The 25,587-nt window shown below is 47.0% G+C and overlaps 1 protein-coding gene across 1 annotated transcript in view; it reads left to right on the top strand.

The window, feature by feature from the left end:
- The first annotated feature begins 1,948 nt into the window (after positions 1–1,948).
- The window catches only part of MSRA (methionine sulfoxide reductase A), a 907,683-nt gene continuing 884,044 nt past the window's right edge, over positions 1,949–25,587 (top strand). The window contains exon 1 of the mRNA XM_085613039.1: positions 1,949–2,253. Coding sequence (XP_085469165.1) covers positions 2,100–2,253 — 154 coding nt within the window. The 5' untranslated portion in view covers positions 1,949–2,099. The remainder of the gene's footprint in view (positions 2,254–25,587) is intronic.

Below are 25,587 nucleotides of genomic sequence, written 5' to 3'. Positions count from 1 at the left end.
AGGGATTCGTCAGGGAGCAGCTTCACCTGTTAGTTGTCCCTGACGATAGCCATCTTAGGATCAGGCAAGCCCCAAATGTCCAGAGTTGACCCTGCTTAAATGGACTCCATTAGGAATATGCCACATTTCTCAGCAATATGGCTATCGGGGTGGGGGATCTCGCACACTGTCCTCTGATCTTGCCTTTACTTCCCCCTGGATTAGTTTCAGGGCATTGAAGGGCGATGCGCTCCATTGGGATCAAGCACCGCCACCCTCTGGTATCAGATCTGGCTTACCGGTCCGCAGCAGGGAGAGGCAGCTTCTTGAAACCCCAGCGTTATTCTATGGACCTTCGCTCGCGTCTCTAGTTCAGTGTGATAGGCAGCTCGGTCGGCACTCCCGCTGTCACCACACCGCATCTCCATATGAATTAACTGCGGTGCCGAGCACAGCCAGGCCTCCCAGCGCTCATCCGCTTGCGCCGCTCTCTGATCAGGCGCTCCTTACAAATCCGGCCGCCATCTTGTCCCTCCCCGGAGCGCCTTCACAAGACTCACTCGGTTTTTCTCCGGACACAGCGCGCCTCCTCAACCTTTGACCACATCTGCTACTATAAAAAAAAAAAAAAGCATTGGCATTTACAATGCCAATAGCTTAAACTCTCGCAAATGCGAGACCTATTGCATTACAAATGCTTCTTTTAATTGACGTTCTCCTTTTATGTCGAGCGAATTCTGACAGTTTAGCCTGCATTAGTTCTGCTTTTTTCTGAAGTATTGAACCATGCTATGGGTTTATTATGTCAGACCATATTTGAACAAGGAGGGAGAAAGCAAACAAAGTCCTTGTGTATTTTTCAAAGTGCTCGCCAGAAGTGTATACATTTGTTAGATCATTTGGGGCACTAACAGACTTGTGCCGAAATGCATTTTATAATTCGAACATGTTTTCACTTGAGGGGTGAATGCGGAGGAAATATTAACAATTGATGTTTATGGCCGCAAAAGAATAAAGTCTTTTTCTATGATGTGCCATTCAAAAATGTCTTCTTGGATAAACCGAAAACTAGATATTTTTTCTTCATCACAACTCCTGCCTCTTTTTATATAGAATAGAATGTGGAAGTCAAGTTTGAAGATGCAAGCTGGAATATGTTGTTCCTTCTGATAGGGCCTTTCTTCTGGGCAGGAGGTTTGTGATTAAAGGACCACAAACTCATTCTATTAGGAATGGCCTCTATATGGGCATTATTAATATAACTAACCATTTTATAATGGCATGTGTTTACCCTTTTTCTCCGCACTCCCAATACTGGCTGATAAAAGAACAAAGGCCCAGGGAGTTGGCATGATTTGCTCAATATCAAACATTGCGGCCAAGTGCATAAACTGGGACTTAAGCTGAAGTCTAGAATTATAATTCTCCAGTGGAGCTTTCATATTATCACTTTAAATAGCGGCCACAACCTTTCTTTAGATACGGCTTGTCTACTGAAATCCTTTCAGAAACTTTGACCTATTGGTATTGTAAATAACAATGCCTTTTATTATTGAAGGTTTTGTAAACACATAAATAAAAGGCAGTCATTTACAATGCCAATGGCGCAAAATCTCGCAATTGCGAGATCTATTGCATTGCAAATGCTTGTTTCTTTGAATTCTGTTACTTGTAGTCTTGTTTATTGCATTATTAAGCAGGACTAAAAGTCTCTGAACTCAAAAGGAAGAAATCTGGACTGGAGCAACACATCATGTAGGGATGACCCTGACAAATAGCTAGGTTTCTAATTTAAATGTTATAAAAGTTTAAAATCCCATATTGTTTTAACATGAATTGTGGTATTTCTTCACACTTTTAGTGATGGGCTGGTGAAAAAATGACTCGGATGTATAAACTAGGTGAAAGAAGAATTAGTTGCGCAGCAGCGCGCGTGCAATAAACAACGGTTCAGCATGTTAGGTAACGCAAGTTGGGTAACATTTCCACACCCTCCTTCAGAAGCTACTCTTAACGGCAGCTCTAGAATCGAAGCGCGTCCGTCTGCTTCACTTTCACCATAGCCCGCTACTTCCCAGCCGCCGATAGCCAACAGAGGCCACAAGGTCGCTCTGCAATCTATGTTTGGGACCCCGCTGCCGAAACTCCTTGGAGCACTGTGGGTCTGCAGGGTGACGGGTGCCTCGCTCATGGGAGACATGAGCTCCAAGACACAACTTCCAAACGGTCCGGAACAAGCGCTCAGAGGCCGGGCTCAGAGCATGCGGGTTTCAGGTAGGACTTGACCGAGGGAGGTTTACAAACGTGTGGCAATTCGGCAAATATTAACGGCTGCGCAGTGAATTGCGACGCATTAGGTACACTGGAACGTCCTTGATTGCATTTCAGAGGGGTGTAAACAAAACAGCTTGGCCAGGATGAAACTAGTTGGCTGTACCTACTGTGGGGAAGCGAGCGGCCATATTGGAAAGAGTTTACATGAGGCAAACGTACTAGGAAAACTAGATGGAGAGTCAAAGTTACCGAAATACATTTCACAGCTGTTCATGGGATAAGAACCAGTGCAAATTGTTTCAGATAAAGTGCATTTCTCGATATTCATAAACATGTTGGTAAGAGATTTTTTTACACGTGGTATATGTGCAAAATGTGACGACGCTGTTGTGTAAATTTCAAGCATTCTTGTTAGTCCGTTTTCACTTTTTGATATACACTCGTTCGCTCCAGACTGGTTCATAGGGCACGCATGCGCGCTGTAGAAGTTTGCCAAATTAGTCTTTAAGAGCCAGAGTCAGAGTTTGTTTGTGTGTTTACCAGGGCCGAATTCCATCATCTTTTTCTGGTTGACTGGTGTATTAATGAGCACATACATAACATTACTGTTAACCTCCTGAGTAAAAGTATGTCTGGCTTCACTGGGTAACTGGGAGAAACCTGATTTTACCAATCCATTTAAAATATACATGGAGTGGGATTTGCTCTGCCCAGAGAAGTAGTTTCTCTCACCCCATGCAATTGGCTTTATGTCGAATCATTAAGCCTAGTGACGTGCTTATTAGCAGCTCAGGAGGGGCCATATCATACATGCCAACATTTTAGAACAGGAAAATGGGAGATTATGGAGCAAAAATAAAACATTGGGGAAATGCATTTTCCCCATTGATGGGAGACCGCTAAAATAAAGCCATTTATGGCTTAAACAAATTGGAGTCTTCCATCTGAATTGTCTGTTGAAGGGATGCAACTGGCTTCAGCACTGGTCGCACACAGTGCAACAGTCTTTTTTGGCGCTCCCTCCCCATTTCCTCTTCCATGAATTCCCTCACTACCACTCAACAACAATGCGCCTCATCTCTCTATAGCACCTTTCTGACAAACATATAATTTTTTAATAGCACTACTCATAGTTTACTCGCATTCAGTTCTGTGATCTGCATGGTACACATTCTTTGTAGCAGGCTCATTAACCGCTTGCATGCTCATGGCGAGCCCAGCTCGTCATGAGGCACAGTGGAGCTGTGCTCATGACGAGCTGGGCTCGTCATAACGGCTGTGCTCTGCCCACGCGCGATTGATTCCCTGCCTGTGCGGGAGAATCAGTGGGCGGGGTTGTGACGAGCTCAGCTCGTCATCAGCACAGCTCCACTGTGCCTCATGACGAGCTGGGCTCGTCATGAGTACCGCGCGCCCCCGCGCCATGGGGGATTTACCCCCGCGGCGAAGGGGTTAACCCTCTGCTGTGTGGGTGGCAGGAGTGCCCTGGTGAGTGCACGGTGAGTGATGTGACAATGTGAGAGTAGGGTAAGAGGAGTGACTGCAGGGTGAGCGGGTGAATGGTGTGAGTGCATGGTGATCGCTGTGAGTGCAGGGTGAGTGTGAAAGTGAAGGGCGAGAATGAGGAGTGAGTTATGTGAATGCAGGGTGTATTCCCAGAGACTTGAAGTAACTAAGCTTGTTATTGATGGCGGCGTAGGGTTTCAGATATAAGTTAAACTATTTATATTATTGCACTAATCAGGGATCGAGGTGGAGGAAATAAATAATGTTCTGATCCTGCAACAAACTTCCAGTCTTATGATTAGGGTTGCCAGCTCATTATTTTGATGTCCCAGATGGTACAAAAATAAGCAGTCACCTAAGGCCGGTATTTTCAGCACTTATCTGTGCATATTTCGAGCAGCAAATATAAACAGAAAGCACTCTTAATTGTGTTGTAGGGATGCCTAAATGATCCATGACTGATTATTAAAGGTAACAAAGACAGAAAAGTCACATTACAAATGAATACATACTTTTTTATTGATAACCCTATTTAGTGTTAAGGCTAGGTCTTCGCAGGCTCTTTAAACAACACATGGCTGGCATTTTTCTTTTGGCAACCCGACTATATTCCTTTTCATGAAATGCATTCTCACACTACGGCAGTAAATGTAAAATACAAATGTAAGGAATAGGTAGAGTGGGGGCCCAGTGGGCACTGGAACGAGAAGAACAAACTAAGCCCTGGTAACCAGTTTACAAAGGTATGTAAATATGCAAATGGTCTTTAAAGACCTGTGAAAAACTCGGGAGTGCCGGAGATATGACTCGAGACACTGCTCAGCCGAGCCCACGGCAGCTCGAGTTGCAGCAGCCCGGGCTGAGACACACAACAGGGGAGGGGGCTCAAGCCCTTATAGCCCTATAGGCGTTGTGCACCTGGTCTGTTGGCATGTATGTATAGCAGCTCAAAAGTACTCACAGCTCTGCCAAGTACCATGCATCAGGGGTCAGACTAACACATTTTAGTGCTGGTGTTTACATCACTGAAATGTATTGGTCACGCATTATAGTTCCTGCACCCCCTATGAGGCGCTAACGAGGCTGCATAACAAAAGCAGCTAGTGCACTTTAAATTTGCTTACTGGAAGTGCCGTCAGTGTTGCTACAACCTGCCTGGAGCAAATCAGTTGTCTTATTGACACACTGTGAACTGGGTAGGGAGTGACTGTGAGCACTCTGTTTTTGTAATAAAAAATATATATATATAGTAAGAAACTAAAAGCCAGGCTTCCACTGCCAATCAAGCCCAGCCTGCCCCAGTCTCCCTGATCTCACGTAGTGCTGAAATAATAATTAGCTGCAGCTGCTCAGATAAAGAGGAGGACAGTGCAGCCACTCGTGAGTAAACCTGGCAGCGCCTAGCTCGCTTTTTGTTATTCATTGTAGGCGAGGCACTCTGTCACCTACATGCAAGCAGCAAATTGGCACAGAGCAGCGGCAACAGCTTTTTGTTTTTCTGTGCAGTGCCTGCTGCAATGCAAACCTGAGTGATCTGCACCTTCTCCGTGCTGATAGGATGTTTCCCTTTGCTGGCCAAGTCCCATTGGTCCTGTCCTACCAGTCCCTTCAGTAGCCTCCAGACTAACTTCATTCACAGAATGCGTCACAAATGGACATTTATATTGCACCCATCAGGTGTGTAGGAGAAAGCACCGGTCTGTGTTGTTAAACTTGTGGACGTCCACCACATTTGGGTTAGTAATACTATGGAACCCTGCAGCTCTTCCTGTTGGCTGGTGGTCCATACCCTCCTCATTAGCAGCCTCTGTTCACAACTGACCCCTAGCTGCTGACCTACCACACCTGGGAGGGACCCTACCTGGATAAAGGGACAACATCATCCGTCTATCAGTTGCAGGCCTTCTAACAGACTTCTGACACATCAGCAAGTGCACCCGTAGTATTGGCCTATTGCGTTTTTAAGCTACTCACAGTGCGACCGGCAAGGCCTTCCTAGGTGCTACCAAAAATATTGCTACGTCATGTGAATCCCTTATAAATTTACTTGAGCAGAAAAAACTTGTGTAACTAGAATGTGTCTCTTATGAATCGCTCGTATGCCATTGGGCAAAGTTCATGCTAAGTACAACTTCCAACAATACAATGCAGATCTGCCTGTCACTCACTCTCTAATCTCATCCTAAATGAATTAAGAATAAAGCAATAACCTTCGATGGGGGAAAGAGACACCCTCTTGTGGCTGAACTGCAGTGACCAAATTGTAGGATCCTAGATAAATACCAAGCCTACTTTTTTGTTCATTATCATGTATGACACTACCTTCAAATATGTAACCCAAATAAAAAAAAGCATTTGTGTTTGATGTAAAAGGCTGCTATGGTGCTCCAGGCTTCGTTAATAAAAATCGAAGCCACATATAGGGTACACATGACAATGGACTTTCCTTAGTCCACTAATAGTATTGTCATCAGGACGGGGCAGGAATGTTTCTCAGAGCATGTTTAAAAGCTCTTCCTTTTTAATAAATAATTCTCAATTGAAAGCTATCATTTGACGTACTAGAGTATAATTTTCCACATGTTGGGATTGTAATGAGATTGTATCATATTCTAACATGAAGTTTGTTGAATAATTTACCTGCCAAATATTTTCAAGGCTTGACTCGGGCATGGCTGCTTAGAGCCAGGGCTGACTCTTGAATCGGCTCGCCATGTTAATTTGTTGGCTCGGCCATCTCTAATGAATGAGTACTAGTGAAGCTTATGAGCAACTCTCCACCTGCTCTCCACCAGTCATGTGTGTCGAGGGGTTCTGTTCTGTCTCAGCAGTAGTGGCTGTATCTCAGCAGTAGTGGCTGTCCAGGCAGCTTTTGCTCTGTCAATAGACCTGAGGTTAAGAGAGCCAAAGAGCTCCGCTGTGAAAAGGCTGGCGGTGCAGGAACAAAGAGAGCCCAACAGGGCCCACATGGCCCCCCGCCATGGGGATACATTCAGGGGGATCGTAACATGTGCCCCCTGTCTGTACCTACACAAAGTTCCAGCACGTCATGAACGTCCACGTCCATGCTGTGCTGGAACTTTTTTGCTGTTCCACTGCGGTGCCTGTTTTGCAGGCACTGCCATGGGAATAGCAAAGGACCGGCCGCCGTATTACGAGTTACACATATTTTTAACTCGTAATACGGTCGGCGGTCCTTGCGCTTCTTTGGCGCAGGGGAGGCAGCATTGTGCTGTTGCCACTGTGCCAAAGTCGTTATCAGGTCCTCAGTTAGGTGTGGTAATGGTAAAACTCACAACAAATCAGTTAACGTTAATATTGCTGCCAAGTTTTCATGTTGCCTCCCTTGACATTTTCATCATTTTCATATGTGCATGTTTGACATTTCAATACGTAATGTGTGACACTGTGAGTGGCACTTTATCCCAGTTATGTGCATTTAATGTAACATATTTCAAAAAAATAAAGAATGACCCACTTGCACTGTGTAGCGTGGACAGGGTCCCTTCCATGATTAAGTCATAAAAAAAGGGCTACTACATCTCCCACAATTAATGTTACAACCACACACAATCTTACAATACAACTATACACAACAAAAATCAGTGCCCACAACAAGCTTTACATTAAAATAACGCCTATCCTATTGAATTTCTAAGTTGTGCTTTCTGCTGCTCCCAGCACTGTATTTGTTGTGTAAAAATTACACTATTCCAAAATGCAAACAAAAATTAAACTGTCTTGTCAGCTACCTGAGGAAACTACAATTAAAGGGCTGGGGAATGAGGCCTTGGGTCTAAAGTTGCCAGCACTATAAAGCTATGATTACTTTCCATGTGTTTTTTTCCCCATAAAGATGAAGGATATGCCATGAATAGTGGCCGATCCCTTAAAGTAAGGGGGAAGCATTTTATGTTACACGTTTATTCAGAGTTCAATAAGAATAAACAAATCTCTTGTAGCAAACTGAAACATTTTACATTATAAGACTAGAAAGCTCTTTTAATCTGCTATAGGATTATCTCACACAAAGCTCCCTTTTATATGACAGATCTGGCTATTCCATACGAGCCTAATAGAATTCTCCGCTCTGGGGGAACTGGATTGCTTAAAATTCCCCGCGTCAAGAAAGCCAGAATGGGCGGATGTTCCTTTCGTGTTGTGGCTGCCAAAGAATGGAACTCTCTCCCCACGAATATCAGGCAAGCGGAGTCAGAGCCCTTATTTAGGAAACTTTTAAAAACTTATCTGTTTTCTTCTTAAACTGCCATCTCTTGGCTCTGACTTTTCTCCACAGCGCGGGGACACGCCGAGATGGCGTCACCATGCGCTTTACAAGCTCCTTTATTATTATTATTATTATTATAGAAGAGAACTTAGTGAGTAGTGCCTTACAACTGCGGTTGAAAACTTTGCTTTTTTATTGAACGTTTTAATTTCGGATAGGTTCATGGCAGAAAACGATATGGGTGACCATTACAGAAATACTCAAAGTTTGGGAGATAATGTTTTACTTTAACTGCTTGCTCAGGGCTCAAACTTCTTCATGCTCGTGGGGCGCTATCTGGCATGGACCTGATCAATAACATGTTTTTTGCATGGATCTCTGCACGTTTCCTGTCTGTTAGACCCGGAAGGTCCCAGGGACCACCGACTCCGATGTGGTAGCTTGGCGCGAGGCGAAAGGCCCTCCGGAAGCTATGTGTGAAGTAGTTGTGCAGCACACACTCACACTGACTCAGTAATGTACACGCAATGAAAAGACACCACTCCAGGTGCATTGGCAAAAAAACAAGTATCTTTATCTCTCTTTGGTTAGGATTAGAAAGAACAAATGTTACTTACCTGTAAACTGTGGTTCTCCAGTATTGGTGTCTTTCATAGATTCACATGCTTGAATATTCCCCGTCGTCGAAGTGGGAGTCCCACGGTATATAAAAAGCAATAAGTGTCTTGTATATATATACATACATAAACCACATAAGAGCATATACATATCCAAATAAACTTTATATATATTTCAAAATAACATATCAAGTGAAAATACCATAGGATAGCATTGACACATAGGAAAGCATTGAGAAAAAAGAATCACTTTACTGACATATCCCTGTCGTTTTATAGTCCAAACTCTAGCCAATCAGGCGTAAGCACCCTCTAGAACCTTCTCCTCAGAGGCTCAGGCCCTCAGATTTTCGTAGCACAAGAGTGACCAAGAGTCTGATGAGGAGAAGAGAGCCTCTGAGGGGAGGAGGGTGGGTCGCATGTGAATCTATGAAAGACACCAATACTGGAGAATCACAGTTTACAGGTAAGTAACATTTGTTCTTCTCCAGTATTGGGGTGTCTTTCATAGATTCACATGCTTGAATAGAATAGTGAGCAGTAAGCAGCAACCGGCTGACAAGGCCGTATTAATATTGCATGAAATACAGTGACAGTGTATTTAATACGCAATTGACAATACCCACGGAGGAGGGAAGTAGCAGAGGCTCACCTTATTTAAACAGATTCTGCAGAACTGCTTGTCCCACAGCCGTGTCCGCTTCATTAATCGACTCCAGGCAGTAGTGCTTCGTGAACGTGTGCCTGCTGGACCACGTAGCTACCCGGCAAATCTGATGGATGGGTACACCAGCGAACAGGGCAGTGTAAGATGACATTGCTCTCGTAGAATGAGCCCTTACTCCAGAAGAAAGAGGCTTGCCAGCCTTTTGATGGCAAAAGGAGATTGCTGAAGAAACCCAACGTGCAATCGTGGGTTTGGTAACCGACTGTCCTTTACAAGTGCGTCCGTAGGCCACAAACAGCTGATCCGACTTGCGAAAGGATTGTGTTCTGCTGATATAGAATTTAAGGCACCTCTTTAAGTCCAAAGAGTGTAGACTCTGTTCCGCTGGAGACTGCGGATGCGGGAAAAAGGTCTTCAAGATTACTGGTTCATTGAGATGGAAATCAGATGGCACTTTAGGCATGAAAGCAGGATTAGTGCGGAGAATTACACAGTCCGATCTAAATTGAAGAAACGGAGGTTGTATTGTAAAGGCGTGAATGTCACTTACTCTGCGGGAGGAAGTCAGTGCAAGGAGGAGGGCCACTTTCCATGTTAAGAATTTGAAATCCATCGAATGGATTGGCTCAAAGGGCGCCTTCATGAGCTGAGCCAATACGATGTAAAGACGCCACGTGGGTGGAGGACGCTGAATGGGCGGGAACATTCGGAAGAGACCCTTGAAGAATTGCTGTATTACTCTAGATGAATAGAGAGAGGACGAGCCGTCCTGACGAAAGCGAGATATTGCCGCTAGAAAGACCTTTAAGGTGGAATGCGACAGTCCAGACTGCGTCAACTGCAGGAAGAACGGCAGAATGTGTTCCGGGGAGGCGTGCACTGGATGGATGTGGACCGACGCACACCAAAGACAAAATCGCTTCCACCTTAGCTTATAAGTCTTCACTGTGGAGGGCGCCCTCGCCCTAGCTAACACCTCCCTGCAGGCCGGGGGAATGCTCAAATGAGCAAATTCAAGGTGCTCAGGTTCCAAGCCGACAAGCTGAGTGAACTGGGATCGGATGGCATATCCGACCATCGTTCATTGTTAGAAGGTCCGGCCTCGGGTGAAGAAGGATGGGTTCGCATTGGGAGAAGAGGAGCAACTCCGAGAACCATGCCTGCCGAGGCCACCGTGGAGCTATGAGGAGCACATGGCACGGTTGTTGCCGCATCTTCCGCAACACTCGAGGAATCAGAGGGATCGGCGGAAAAGCGTAAGCAAATATCCTGCACCAATTTATCGAAAGGGCATTTCCGCACGACCCTTTGTGGGGAAACCAGCTTGCGTAGGACTGGCATTTGCTGTTCTGTGGGGTTGCAAAAAGATCGATAGTCGGGCGACCCCAAAGGCCGAAGACAAAGTCTAGAGTCGGCTGGTGCAATTCCCACTCGTGGGTCGATGACGTTGACCGACTGAGTGCATCCGCTAGAATATTGGAAATGCCGGGCAGGTGAACTGCCAGGAGCGTAATCCGATAGACTATGGCCCAACTCCAAATCCTCTGAGCCAGCCGGGAAAGCAGCGGAGATCTTGTCCCGCCCTACTTGTTCAGTTAGTGCATGCTGGTGGTGTTGTCCATCTGAATAAGGACTGACTCCCCCTGGAGCTGGAGGCGGAAGGATTTCAACGCCAGGAAAATGGCCATCAGCTCCAATCTGTTGATGTGTCAGGAACGCTGAACCATTGTCCACTTGCCTTTGATGGACAGATCTTGAAGATGTCCGACCCATCCTTCCATGGATGCATCCGTGGTAAGAACGAGCTCTGGGGCTGTCGCCAGAAAAGACGTTCCCGCTGCGATGTTGGAAGGACGAGTCCACCAATGCAGCGCTTGAGCCATGCGAGCTGTCACCACGAGCTGGTCGTTGAACGAACCGGAGACCTGATGCCATTGCTTGTCCAATTCCTCCTGAATGGTACGACTCTTCAGTCTGCAATGTGGGATCAAAGCGATGCAGGAGGACGCCATCCCCAGAAAGGACTTTAATATGCGGACTGAAACTGACTGCTTTGCTGCGATGGAGCTTGCGAGCTGTCGAATTCGTGTTTGCCGATCTGCAGAGGCAAAGGCCATAGCCCTGCTCGTATCGATGGTAGCGCCGAGAAAGGTCTTGTACAGAGCTGGCGTGAGCTGAGACTTTTGCACTTTGATCGACAAGCCCAGAGATTGAAACAGAGTGAGAAAGCGCTGAGTATCGAGGGCCGCTTGGTGGGAGGACTGAGATTTGATGAGACAATCATCCAAATATGGGAACATTTGACTGCCCGTCAGTCTCAAATGGGCCACCACCGGGGCCAGGATCTTTGTGAAGACTCGAGGAGCTGAGCGGAGGCCGAAGGGCAGGACCTTGAATTGGAAATCCCTGTGGCCTACACGAAAACGTAAGTATTTCCTGTGGCGTGGAATTATGGGCACATGGAAGTAAGCATCCGGAAGGTCGATTGTCGTCATGAAATCGCCCTGAGAGAAGAATTGAAGGATGTCCTTTAGCGTGAGCATGCGGAATGATTGGTCCTTGAGAAATTTGTTGAGAGACCTTAGGTCGAGGATGGGGCGCCACTACCCAGATTTCTTTAGTATGAGGAAAAAACAGGAATAGAACCCCAACCCCTTTTGTGATTTCGGAACCACTTCGATGGCCCCTTTCTTGAGCATTATCTGGATTTGGCAAGGATGGGCAAAGAATTTGCTGCTCGGACTGTTGTTGAAGCCATGGTCGAAAACTTTTTGCCAATGGCATCCAGGCGGCGGCCGTCACGATCCGGAGGTGACGAAAGTGGAAACGAGGGATTTTTGGAGCGACGTTGTGCCGCCTGGGTGATCACCGAGTCTGGCTTAGGCTGAGACACTAAGCAAGCTGGAGAAGAGTCCGGGGCCTTGTACTTCTTCTCCAATCGCGGGAGCACTGCCGGGATGGAGTTAGGCGTCTTCATTAGCTTAATGCCTTCATTCCAGATAAAGTCTATAATGGGCACGGCCCGTACTTGTTTCTGCGGCTGGGACTTGAAGTCGTACAGAAAGCAGTCCTCCTCCCTAACCACCATGGGAAGGTGAAAACGTTGAGCCGCCCTTTCCATCAGCTGATGGAATCCTGTAATGTCGACAGGTGGTGAGTTCACTGGCGATGTTGGAGGCGTTGCGGGCTAATTAATTTGATAGTCATCCCAGTCAGCCATAGAGTCCTCATCTTGAAGCTCTCTCTCCTCCGTATCCAGATTATACACAACCACAACTGCTGCAGGGGGATCCAATGCAGGTGCGGATGGTGCCGGCACCGTTGACACCACAGGAGGAGACGGAACGGCAGATGGCGTGTCACGTGGAGAACCATGAGAGGAAGGCGGAAAGCGACGATTGTAATCTTCCAACATAAATTGAAGGTTGGAGATGAGCGATAAAGGAAGCTGCGCCATAGGAACTTGTGCAGGGGGATGTTGCTCCTGCTCTTGACAGTAATAGTCCTGCGAACAGTCATCCTCCTCGAAATCTTGGCACTTAATATGGAGCTCAGAAGGACTACAAGCATCCCGAAAAGTGGACTGAGCATCCTCATCAGAATCAGAAACTTCCTCATCACCCGAGGGGAATAGCTGATGAGGTGGCCGAGTGACCGGTGGTATCATGACAGAGTCCAGCACAGCATGACGACGCTGCAGCAAGGATTCGTCCATCGACACTGGCGCTGGTGTAGACATTGGCACCAATGGCATAGTTGCAAAATTTGACACCACCGTCGTCGAGGTGATCGACGACGAAGTCGCCGTCGACGAGGCCGCTGTCAACGAGGCTGTCGTCAATGAAGTTGCCGTCGACGAGGCTGCCGTCGAGGAAGCTCACGCCGACGAGACTGTCGTCGACGACGAGGCCGCCGACGACGACGAGGCGATGACTTCTTCTTCTTCTTTAATATCGTCGACAAAGCTTTAGACGTCGACGGAAGCACAATCTTCCTAGTCGTCGACGAAGAAGATAGTGGAATCGTCGACGAGACAGTCGACGAAGAAGATAGTGGAATCGTCGACGAGACAGTCTTTAGGGAAACACACACCACTGTCGACGGTGAAAACGAGGTTGATGAAGTGGCAGATCTCGTCGACGGAGGGACCGTCGACGGTTTTGCACGTTTTTGGCCCGAAACATGCGCTGACGGAGTCAGAGACGCCTGAGAGCTAGATCTCGGGGGCGTTGGCGTAGTATCAGAGACTTGGCCTGCAGACACTTCCCCAAGATGAAGTCTCTTCTTTTTTAGAAAGGGAGACGGCAAGTCCTGAACACTACTACGCTTGGAGGAGACTCCTGTTCGAGCAGAGGCCACACTTTCCACTTCAGAAAGGGGGTTATCCGTATCCTTCAGTTTTTGAAGCCACAACAATAGGCGACCCTCCCTGTCCTTCAAAGTCTTTTGAGAGAAAGTTCTACAAATTTTACAGTTGGCTACCTTATGGTCAGGGTAAAGACAGTAGATACATTTTTCATGAGGGTCCTCAGAAAAAAGCCTTAACTTCCCACAAGAGGAACAGGGACGGAAAAGAGACTTCTTACTTGAAGACATGATGAGAAAAACTCAAACCAGACCAAAGACTGAGCAGAGCTCAGGGAGACTCCCTTCACACGACGTGCAGTAGAAAATCTGAGGGCCTGAGCCTCCGAGGAGAAGGTTCTAGAGGGTGCTTACGCCTGATTGGCTAGAGTTTGGACTATAAAACGACAGGGATATGTCAGTAAAGTGATTCTTTTTTCTCAATGCTTTCCTATGTGTCAATGCTATTCTATGGTATTTTCACTTGATATGTTATTTTGAAATATATATAAAGTTTATTTGGATATGTATATGCTCTTATGTGGTTTATGTATGTATATATATACATAACACTTATTGCTTTTTATATACCGTGGGACTCCCACTTCGACGACGGGGAATATTCAAGCATGTGAATCTATGAAAGACACCCCAATACTGGAGAATCACAAACCTGTCGACGGTTTTGCACGTTTTTGGCCAGAAACATGCGCTGACGGAGTCAGAGATGCCTGAGAGCTAGATCTCGGGGGCGTTGGCGTAGTATCAGAGACTTGGCCTGCAGACACTTCCCCAAGATGAAGTCTCTTCTTTTTTAGAAAGGGAGACGGCAAGTCCTGAACACTACTACGCTTGGAGGAGACTCCTGTTCGAGCAGAGGCCACACTTACCACTTCAGAAAGGGGGTTATCCGTATCCTTCAGTTTTTGAAGCCACAACAATAGGCGACCCTCCCTGTCCTTCAAAGTCTTTTCAGAGAAAGTTCTACAAATTTTACAGTTGGCTACCTTATGGTCAGGGTAAAGACAGTAGATACATTTTTCATGAGGGTCCTCAGAAAAAAGCCTTAACTTCCCACAAGAGGAACAGGGACGGAAAAGAGACTTCTTACTTGAAGACATGATGAGAAAAACTCAAACCAGACCAAAGACTGAGCAGAGCTCAGGGAGACTCCCTTCACACGACGTGCGGTAGAAAATCTGAGGGCCTGAGCCTCTGAGGAGAAGGTTCTAGAGGGTGCTTACGCCTGATTGGCTAGAGTTTGGACTATAAAACGACAGGGATATGTCAGTAAAGTGATTCTTTTTTCTCAATGCTTTCCTATGTGTCAATGCTATCCTGTGGTATTTTCACTTGATATGTTATTTTGAAATATATATAAAGTTTATTTGGATATGTATATGCTCTTATGTGGTTTATGTATGTATATATATACATAACACTTATTGCTTTTTATATACCGTGGGACTCCCACTTCGACGACGGGGAATATTCAAGCATGTGAATCTATGAAAGACACCCCAATACTGGAGAATCACAAAACTCGCACAGGGTGCAGAATAGACGGTTCCTCCAACTGCAGGTTATTACAGATAACATTTCTGGTACATGGGTTCACTAACAGTAACACTTCTCATATTCAGGGTCAACATAGGCAACATTTCTTATGTAACATCAATAAAGGCAACATCTCTTAGGTATATGCTCATTAAAGACAACCTTACTGATGCACATATTCATGCAATTGAACATTCTCTAATATCTGGGAAATACAGGTAACCAATCTATGGCTGGTCTCCGCTCTATGCAGGCTCAAGGCAGTCACTCCCGCTAGTGACAGGCCCCGGGCAGTTATCATTCGTGGGGGGCTTGGCCTGCAAAGTACTCAGGCCCCTGGGGCCGTCTCTGCTGGAGCTTTGGGGCCTGGGCCCCCTGGCAGGTAGAAGAGGGGGCGCACTACTAATAGTCTGGCCAGCAGGACAATGGGTAGAGTCTTGGCGGGGTGTAGGCCCCAACTTTCCCTCGCACTCACTGGTTTGATGGAGAGGGGTGGTGCAGCAGAAGCCAGGCACCACCAGGCCTCGTTACGGGGAGACGCCCCCTGTCCGGGCAGCCCACTGCTCTCTCCTCATGGGGCTCTCTCTCTCCTGGAGGGGGGGGGCGGCAAGATTCCCCAATGTCCGCGGGGCTCTCTGAGGCTGGGGAGCTGGCCTGGGGGCTCCCACATGCAGCGGAGCCCCCTCGGTGAAGTTCAGCATCGGCTCCGGGCCTCTATCGGCCTCGAGGCCCGAGAGCCAATCCCAGCGCTGCTTCAAGGGGGCGCGGCCGATGACGTGGCCGGCGCTCCGGTTGCTGGGCAACGCGCGCTTGTGCGCCCCAGGCCCAGAGCGGCCTTCACAGACACCGCGGCGGCCCTCCCTAGGCTTCGGGGGCCGCGGAGGAGTCCCTTGTTGCAGCGCTTCTTCTTCTCCCGGTGCAGCGATGTCAGCGCAGCTCCCCGACGTCACAGGGGAAACCCGCGCAGCTCTCCTCACGTCTTCCGGGCCGGCGGCGGTGATCGTTGGCCTCCAGTGCTCAATGGGCACAGCGCTCCAGCAGACTCGGCATGGGCTGGCGGATACCCGGGCTGCGGCGGTGATCGGAGGGCATACAGCGCTTTTCAGGCACAGCGCTTCTCAGAGGTGCCCAGGCTGCGGTGGTGATCGGGGGGCATACAGCGCTTCTCAGGCACAGAGGTTATTCCTTCGGGCACAAACCAGTCCTGGGCCCACAGCAGCGCCCCAGCAGGCAGTAGCAGTTTCTCGGGGGGACAGCGCGGGCAGCAGGTGGCAAAATCTTGAAATGTAGCGCTTAGAGGACACAGAGCTGGCAGGAGGGGGCAAGTCCTTACAGTAAAGTGTTTAGATGACACAGCGCTTTCCTCGTGGTTTCCCCGCAGCCGCAGCGCTCACAGGCCCTTCAGCGCTTAGGGTTCACAGCGCTAGTTGGGGTGATCTAGATGTTAGGCAGCCAGCGCTTCTTCTCACAGCGCAGGCAGTAGGTGTCAGACATTAGTGGCAGAAGTTAGCAGCAGTGGTTGGGAGGATGAAAGGCTTGAACAGGCACACTGGAGTTGGCACCCCGGGTTCCACTCACACTGGGCAAGGTCAGCGGGCTGGCAGGATCACTCAGCTATCTTGGGGACAGCAGGGCCTAAGCTCAGTCAGCCTCAGTAGTGTAGCTTCCCCCTGTCCAACAGCCTATACTCCAGCGGAGGGTCCCCAGGTCCAGTAGCGCTCCAACTGACTGTCAGGTTTTCCCTCCCTTACCTTTATACCCCTAGGTCAGGTGACCCTACAAAAAGGCGGCAAGTTCTGGCGCTAACCTGGGGGGTTGGAAGTTTCCAGAAGGCTCTGGGGACTCTGTGGTGGCTTCTCTGGTGACAAGAGGCAGGACACTCAGGGTTACAGTAACATTATGTCCCAGCCTGATCCCAACTACTAGCGCGCAGAAGGACAGTGGCCACTTCGTAGTAGCAGGGGCCTTTGGCAACCATATTGTTAGGAGAGAGCACCTGCACCTCAGCACTGTTCAGCAGCGGTAAGGCGCCCTGAGTCCTATGTCCAACAAAAGATGGTGGTAAAAATGGAGGCAGAAAGGGAAGAAAAAAAAATGCGGGGCAAGACCACCCTAGGGCTGACAGGTCTAACACTGTCCCCTTCCTCTATCATGGTATTGTGTTCTCCCTGGGTGGAACAGGCCAAGTAAACATCCTGCATCGTACCCTCTCCTCTGCTACCTGCTTGGGATGGTCACCAACTCCACAAGGTCGCAACCCTAAAGCACCGCCTTGTCTCAGCAGGCGCTTGGTTTGCCCAATTAACTGCTACAAGAAAATTAACAGAAGATGCCAGTACCTGGGTCAGTGCACCAGCTAAGAGCATTTTTTTTAGTAATGCCACGGTTGCCAGATCTACGTGGTCCTAGAGGCAGGGCCTGATCTCCGCTCACACTTTCTTCCTAAAATGACTTAATTTGCGCTGTACAGAGAAAACAACATCAGCTTCTGTTAATGAAACATGACTGTGACCAAAACAACAACTGAGCGCAGGCCTGGCTGCATAACATTGCTATGGCAAGCAGACCCTGCTGGGTGTTTTTTACTCAATTAAATGGCAGTGTCCCTTCATTGCGCTACGTCAGAGGTGCTTTACTTATGCATGACTAATGCATTTTAGTGTGGTGATGCGCACGCTTGCATTAAAAAACATTAGTCTAACCCCTAATGCGTGGTGCTTGGCAGAGCTGCATCAATGTAGTTTTTGAGTAATGTTTTAATAACTTAGTGCACCGCATCTCAGAAAATGGGCTACCACCATCAAAACTTTGATGTCAATAACATAGAAACATGCAGTAATGGCGATACTACAATTGATCCCTCATTTTTCCCAGCTGAAATAATGTCACAAAATAATGGTGGTAATAATGTCAGATTGTGACATAATTACCACCTATGGTAATTCTGCTGTACCGCGCCAACCTAAATTACCACTTTAAAAGGTCCTTATGGTACCATTATCATTTTATCAAAGCTATTAATTCTCATACGTTTGGCTGCAACCTGCAAAAGTTGGATTTGCACTCTTTAAATTATTTATTCATATGAAGATTTTCGTGTGAGTAAATTTACTCAGGGGACTGTTATGAGATGGATAGTGGTAGTTTCATGGCTGGAAGGCCCTGTGAGTTTGTGCAAACCCACACACTTACATGTTTGAGGCTATTCATCTACTATTTCTATCTACTTCCCAAACTGGAAAAGGCACAATTTGTACTCTTAATGATAATAAAAGTAAAAACAATTCCAGAGTAGCAAGTGATCACCTTCAGCCTAAATAGATGGGTGCATAGAAAAAGGAGGGTTTTTTTCTCATGGGGGATAATATTTTCAACCTGAGGAAGAAAAAAAATCCACAACTGAATTTGGACCTGCTCAGCAGATTTTGCATGTGTAAATATGAAATTTTATGTATGCCCTTGCAAAAATGGAATTCCCATAATTTCACTAGGAGGGTGGTTTGTTTCCAGGCCTCCCTCTGTAATCTCTTGTAAATTTTTGACAGGTTGTAAATCTTTTGTGACTTTCTTTAACATGCACTGGCAAAGCTAATAGGTCTCACCTATGCAAGAGCTATTGTCTTTTGCGATGTGGTTTGGCCATGTTGTACACCTGGGCGGCTACTGCTCAACATGGCTAAAAGTGAGTGGGGTGGGGTAGACTGGAGTTGTTTAGCGTGAGGTAGATTGGAGTTGGGTATATTGGAATAGTTTAGGGTAAACTGGAGTGTGGTGGATTGAAATGGGGTAAATTGTAGTAGATTGGAGTGGGGTAGGTTGAGTGGGTGGGGTAGATTAGAGTGTGGTACATTGTAGTGGGGTAGATTGGGTGTGGTAGATTGGGGTAGAAGGAAGTGGGGCAGATTGGGGTGGACAGATTGAGGTAGATTGGGATGGTGTAGTGTGGGAAAAATTGGAGCAGATTGGGGTAGGGTAGGATGGGTGGGTTACATTGGAGTGGGGTAGAATGGGGTGGGTGGGTGGGATAGACTGAGGTGGAGTAGATTGTAGTGGGGTAAACTGGAGTGAGGTTGATTGAGGTGGGGTATATTGGACTATGGTAGATTGGAGTGTGGTAGATTGCAATACAGTAGGTTGGGGTAGATTGGAGCGGGGTAGGTTGGGTGTGGTGGGGAAGGTAAAGAAAAAAACAACAATTACTTGGGCCTAATGGAGGCGGCTATGCCTGATGTATGCCCATCCATCCACTGTATACGCTAGTAAAATCTATCCTTATCCTTGATAAGAAAGTCCAATTCAAATGTAGATGATGTTAGGTTCTTCTTTTTAATTCATGTGTGATTTTTCAACAAGAAGCAGCCGACACGTGTTTCGTCCACCCTGACTTTTTCAAGGCTAAACTTGTTTACAGTCACTATCAGGTCCAGCGCTAGTCGTCAATTTCAATGGTTTATTCCCCAATGCATCCGCATGGGTGACCGATATTGTCCAAAAGAGGCCCCCCTAACTGTAGTAATGAATGGCGTATAGTTCCACGGGGGCAGCCGTCCCTCTGTGTCTCAAAGTAAAGGGCCAACAGTCTTAGACCATAATGCGTTACCCATGCAGGACCTTGATAAGCCTGCTGGCCGACGTTAAGTGAAAGGTGCTGTCATTAACGGGAAGGCAGAAATAATTTGGACATCTAAAGTGTCGAAACACAGGTAATACTTTGGACCCATTTTTTACTCATTTATTTATTATGATAGTAAAATCACTTTTTCTAACAGTTTGGCTAGATCACTATATCATTCCATTCTCAATTCCAAAAGTTGGGAAGCATGCACCTAGAACCACATATTCCAAGACCTCCTGGCAATGGTCTAAACTGAATACGGCTAGATGGGAGTAAGCTTTATGCATATCAGCTCCTAGTTTTACGGTAGACACAGACGTCTCGCTATCATACACAGGACTAAAAATGGGATCACAAAGAACCTGGATGACCTAATTCCATTAAAAATCAATAAATAAATGCCACCTCGGGAGAAAACCCCTTGGTTCTCGCTAGAGTTAAGAAGAAAAAAATGTATAAAATATTAAAAGGAAATGGAGAGTTAAATATGACGATATAAGTAAACAGACCTACAAAGCATCTCTGAAAAAATATCATCAAACAATCCAGAAAATCTGTGCGAACGATCTTGCAGAAAGGATCCAGCAACCGGACAACTCCTCAAGAGAGATCTACAAAATAGTGAATTCCTTTCTAAATGATGAGATCACACTGTGAATCTCTTGCGAATCACTTTCTAGGGAAAGTGAAGGACATTTATTATACCCTATTAGGCTCACCAGACCAAGACCAAGAGCCAACAACAAATCAGCACACTCTGCTTTCCCACAACTGACCACAGAGAATGTTGTGGCTGTGGCAACCTCCATTAAATCAGACTCCCCACTTGACCCAGCACAAATTGACATCCTGTTGACGGAAGCAATGTGATGCTCACTGCCCGGACCAATATGTATAATCTTTCACTGAAGAAGTAGTGTTCCAAAGGAATGGAAACACAATATCATCTCTCCACTACTAAAGAAACCTAATTTAGATCCTGAGATGATAGGTAATTATAAACCCATTTCTCTATTGCCTGCTGTAGGTCAAATACCAGAAAAAATAATCAATAGGTACAGCACAGATCATCTAGAAACCAACAACAAACTCCGGAAACAGGACGAGTTTGTTGTGGGCTGAGCGGCTGGCTACTGGTTTGCGGCAATAATGGCGCTCGCAGCGCTCCTTCTCGCATCGGCCGCCACGCCGTGGCTCAGTTGTCAGCAGCAGTATTAAAATCAATGACCCCCAGCTCCATGGCAAATTCAATTGCAGAGGGAGACAGAGTGACCTTTGTAGCGGCCAGGACTCTGTCACTGGACAGGATCCCTCACTCGCTGAGGAGGTGGAAGGCAAACCCGAACAATTGCTGCAGTGACCTTAGCCTGCCTCGCAGAGACTGGCCCACCATAAGCCCGACTCTGCAGCTACGTGCACCATGCGTATCTTCACTGAGTCAGCCTGTACGCATGTGACTCTAAATTTTTTAAAGACAGGGCATGCCATAGCTGACCTGCTTCTGTTGTCCTGCATGTTACTGGCCCTTATGTGTAACATCTGTACTGCACCTGCTTCTATTTTACTCACAGATTCTATCATGCATGTTACTACTATCACTAATGCTAAAACATGAGCTTTCATTCTCATGTATGGACTGGGCATGCCACAGCTAAATGTTTCTATATTTACATCATCACTGAGTCAGCCCGTGCGTATGCAACTCAAGTCTGTTGCCCAGTGGGCCCGACCCGGACCGGTGCCGGAGCACAGCAAGTGTCACTACTAGCACCTTAGCTTCAATCCTCAGCTCCGGGGTTGTGTATATAACGTGGAGGCTTGGGCAGGTTACAACCTCAGAGGTCTGGTCAGCCCTCATGGTTACACATGTGTTTCACAGTACGATCAGGTTACACGGATATTAGGTAAGTGGCCTTCCATTTCTGGTGCTTTGCAGCACTTTTGAGATCTCCTGAAAGTTTCCCCTTTCTCAAATGGGTGCAATTTGCGATATTTGTATGTTTCCCTCATCTTCATTGCTTGATTTTGCTCGTGAGGAAAGTGTCACTCATAGTTGTTGAAATGTCACTCATAATTACTCTAAAATAATGAAACTGTCACACATAGCAATCTGAAACCTTGGCAGCTATACTTTTAGCTCTTTTATTCACTCACTCTAACCAGTCCAATAGCGCTTTACAAAATCAGTGAATACAATAGAATGAATCCTGAAAAGCTAACCAAGGTAATGCTGGTCTGATTGTCTATAGTCCATCTATTAAAAATATGTGTGTGTATTTCTAGGGAATGTAGACTCAACAGTCAATTATTCAGTTTTAGTCCAGATCACGGTTTATAGTTTGCTGTTCATTTGAGGACAGATATCAAATTTAGAACTATATGGGAAGTATAAAAAAAATGTTTTCTATTTCTGCGCATTCTGAGGAATTTCTTGTGAAAGCCATATCTCTGTTGCCATGAATGGGTGGGTGGTAGTCACAGCTGAACAAGACGTTTGTCAGATTTTTAGGGTTTGTTTTCAACAGAGTTAAAAAAGAGGAGTCTTTCTTATATTTGCCTGGGCAAAACATAGCACATTCTGGGTACTACTTGTATAACTATATATCAGTGCATTTAATTTCCTTGAAAGTGAAACCAGTTGCATATACATAATATGACACCTCACAAAAATGAAGAAAATATGGTTAAATAGCCCAACAACACATTTACTCTTTCAAGTGAAGTTAAAGTGTTATAACCTCTCAGGTTAGCACACTGCTGTGGCTCAGGCCTCAAATGGTACTGTGGGCTGGCCGACATTTGTGTTTTGCTTAATATTTTGTTAAAATCCTGTACGTTTTATATGTCTAATGGGTTCCAGAGAGAAAAGCTTGCATAGCCATTTGTAACTCTCATCTTCAAATGAAAAAGTATACTGTTGCTTTTGTTATCCTCTGTTCTAGTACTAAAGAATTCTTCATACGACTTTTTAATGAAAATTCTGAGACCCCTAGTTCAGCCCTAAACTAAGACACAACTTTCTCGGAGCAGTGTGTTATTGCCCTGTATCTAGTGTCAGATTTCAGCTAACACAGTTTTAATTTCTTGAACCAAATTGTCTTATGCAACTTCTTTAACTAGTGTTCATTGTATTTGGTCTGTTTTGTAAACTATCTCTATCTTGAGGCAAATGTGATAGATGTTCACTTGTTGAATAATTAGTGTATTGTAGTGGGTTCTGAGTGAGAGGCAGGACAAGAAGCTGCTGTGCAAAGGTTTCTTTATTTTAATTCTACCAGTATTTAGAAAATAGAGTCAGGATGACAGGCAACGACGTTCTCTTCCACGTCCAGGATGTTGTGAGGCGCATGTCTTTCCTGGATCCTACTGCCGGGCCCTCGGACAGTCTGGCTCTGTCTTGTCAAGCGATGGCACTTGAGAAGGTAGGGGAGAAAAGGTGAAGAGGTGTAAGAGGTCTGTGTTTAGTGTGTGACAAGGGGAGGGTGGTGAAGGAAACAACTCTGTGTCGCACATCTAGGTAAAGGGAGTGAAGGTGCAGGGAGGGGAACACACCCACAGAGGGATCGGGTAGGGGCTGCGACCCTTAGCCGTCGGGCTTCTCCCGCCTCCCTACCCAGCCCGCAAACCGCCCACGTACCTGGGATAGCCATGCTCCTCCGGGAGCGTGGCTGGGCGAAACGTGGTCCCGGTGGCCTCCTGGCTCTGGTGACACCTCCATGCTCCGACTGGCGTCTCCGGCGGCCGCAGTCTCTCCCGCTGGGCTCAGATCTCCTCTTGGTTCCGCGTCTTCTGTCTCCACGAGTCCTCTTCGGTTCTCTCTTCCTCCGGTGGTGTACCACACCTCCTTCCGGCTCTCGTCTCTTTTAGTTGGTCTCCACCACTCCGTGTCGTCGCAGGGGGTGGAGCAACCAGGCGCTGTATTCCAGTTAAAGGGACAGTCCTCCTTCTCCTCCTGACAGTGGGAAGACGGGAACGAGTGGAGCTACCAGCCTTCCTGGTGCTGTAAAACAAGAGGTGGTTTGGTTGTAGGGACATCGTCCCAGTAACACAAGAGTTCATCACAATCCTCTGGCCCGTCTGCCCCGTGACACACCTCCTCCCCTGGATTCTCCCACTCGGGGAGAGGGAACAACCGAGACAGATAGTCCGCACTACCGTTGTCCACCCCTTTCCGATGTTTCACCGTGAAGGAGAAGGGCTGTAGTGAGAGGAACCAACGGAGAACCCTTGGGTTGTTCGCGATGTTACGGCTCATCCATTGCAGGGGAGCGTGGTCAGTGTACAAGGTGAACGGATGACCCTCCTGGTAATATCGTAACTTATCTCCTGCCCACTTTACTGCCAGGCACTCCCTCTCTATAGTAGGATATTTTGTCTCCCTGGGGAACAGCTTCCTGCTGATGTAGAGGATAGGATGGTCTACCCCATCAGGAGACAGCTGAGAGAGAACCGCCCCTATCCCGTGATTGGAAGCGTCTGTGTGTAGGAGAAAGGGTTTGGTAAAGTCAGGGGATGCCAAAACAGGGCTAGAAGTGATGACTTTTTTAAGGGATGAAAACGCCTCAAGCATAGGTGTGGTGGGATGGAGTAGGACCCTGGAACTCAACTCTTTCTGTAGGGTATCGGTCAGTGGGGCGGCAACGTCTGAGAAACGGGGGATAAAACGCCTATAGTATCCTATAAGACCCAAGAATGCTCGCATCTCCCGTTTATTCCTGGGAAAAGGGGTATCGGTTATGGCCCTAACTTTCTCGTTTTGGGGGGCGATCAACCCGTGACCCAGCACATACCCCAAGTATTTTACCTTTTGATACTCCACTCTGGATTTTTTTGCATTCACGTGCAGGCCGGCCTCTTGCAGAGCTTGTAGAATGGTATGGAGGTGCTTCAGGTGGGTTTTCCAATTTGGGCTGAATACGACAATGTCATCCAGGTATGCGGACGAAAAGGACTGATACCCCTGCAGAACGGAGTTCATTAGCCGCTGAAAGGTGGCGGGTGCTCTGTGTAACCCAAACGGGAGCACCGTGAACTCGTACAAACCATCTGGGGTTGAGAAGGCTGTTTTCCTCATGTCTTCCTCGCGTAAGGGTACTTGCCAATATTCTTTGGTTAAGTCTAGCGTGGTGATGTACCTGGCATCCCCAAGCTTTTCTATCAATTCGTCGATGCGAGGTATAGGGAAGGCATCAAATGTGGAGATTTCATTAAGGGCCCTAAAGTCCATGCAGAATCGCCTGCTCCCGTCGGGTTTCGGCACCATCCCAATTGGGGAGGACCAATCACTCCGTGACGGCCGGATCACCCCTAACCTCAACATATCGTGTACTTCTTTTTGGATGGCTGCTCTCCTGGTGGCAGGGACCGAAAGGGTAGTTGTTTAATGATCTTCCCAGTTGGTGTTTCGATTCTGTGCTTGGTCAGGGTGGTCCTCCCGGGTTTGTCCGAAAAGATGGGAGAAAACGAGGTCAGCGACTGTTTCAGCGTCCTTCTTTCTTCAGGACTGAGCTCATCATTGATCACCAAATGATCTATGGTACTGGAGTCTGAATCAAGAGAGGGTAGTGTGAGATGGGCGGCTTTGGGTAACGGGCCAAACCACTTCCTTAGAAGATTTGTGTGGTATGTCTGGGTACGGTTTGGGGCTATTTGCTCTTTGTAAGTGGTCTTCCCAATAGTCTCCACTATCTTGTATGGGCCTATTCACTCGGCCCGGAACTTGCTGGAGGAGGAGGGGAGTAAAACCAGCACCCAATCGTGTAGGGCAAGCCTTTGCCACTTCTTCCCCCTGTCGTAATAG

Source organism: Triturus cristatus, chromosome 6 (genome assembly GCF_964204655.1).
Source record: "Triturus cristatus chromosome 6, aTriCri1.1, whole genome shotgun sequence".
Lineage (NCBI taxonomy): Eukaryota > Metazoa > Chordata > Amphibia > Caudata > Salamandridae > Triturus > Triturus cristatus.
The sequence above is the reverse complement of the archived record's forward strand: the minus strand, read 5'-3'. Positions and strand labels throughout refer to the sequence as shown.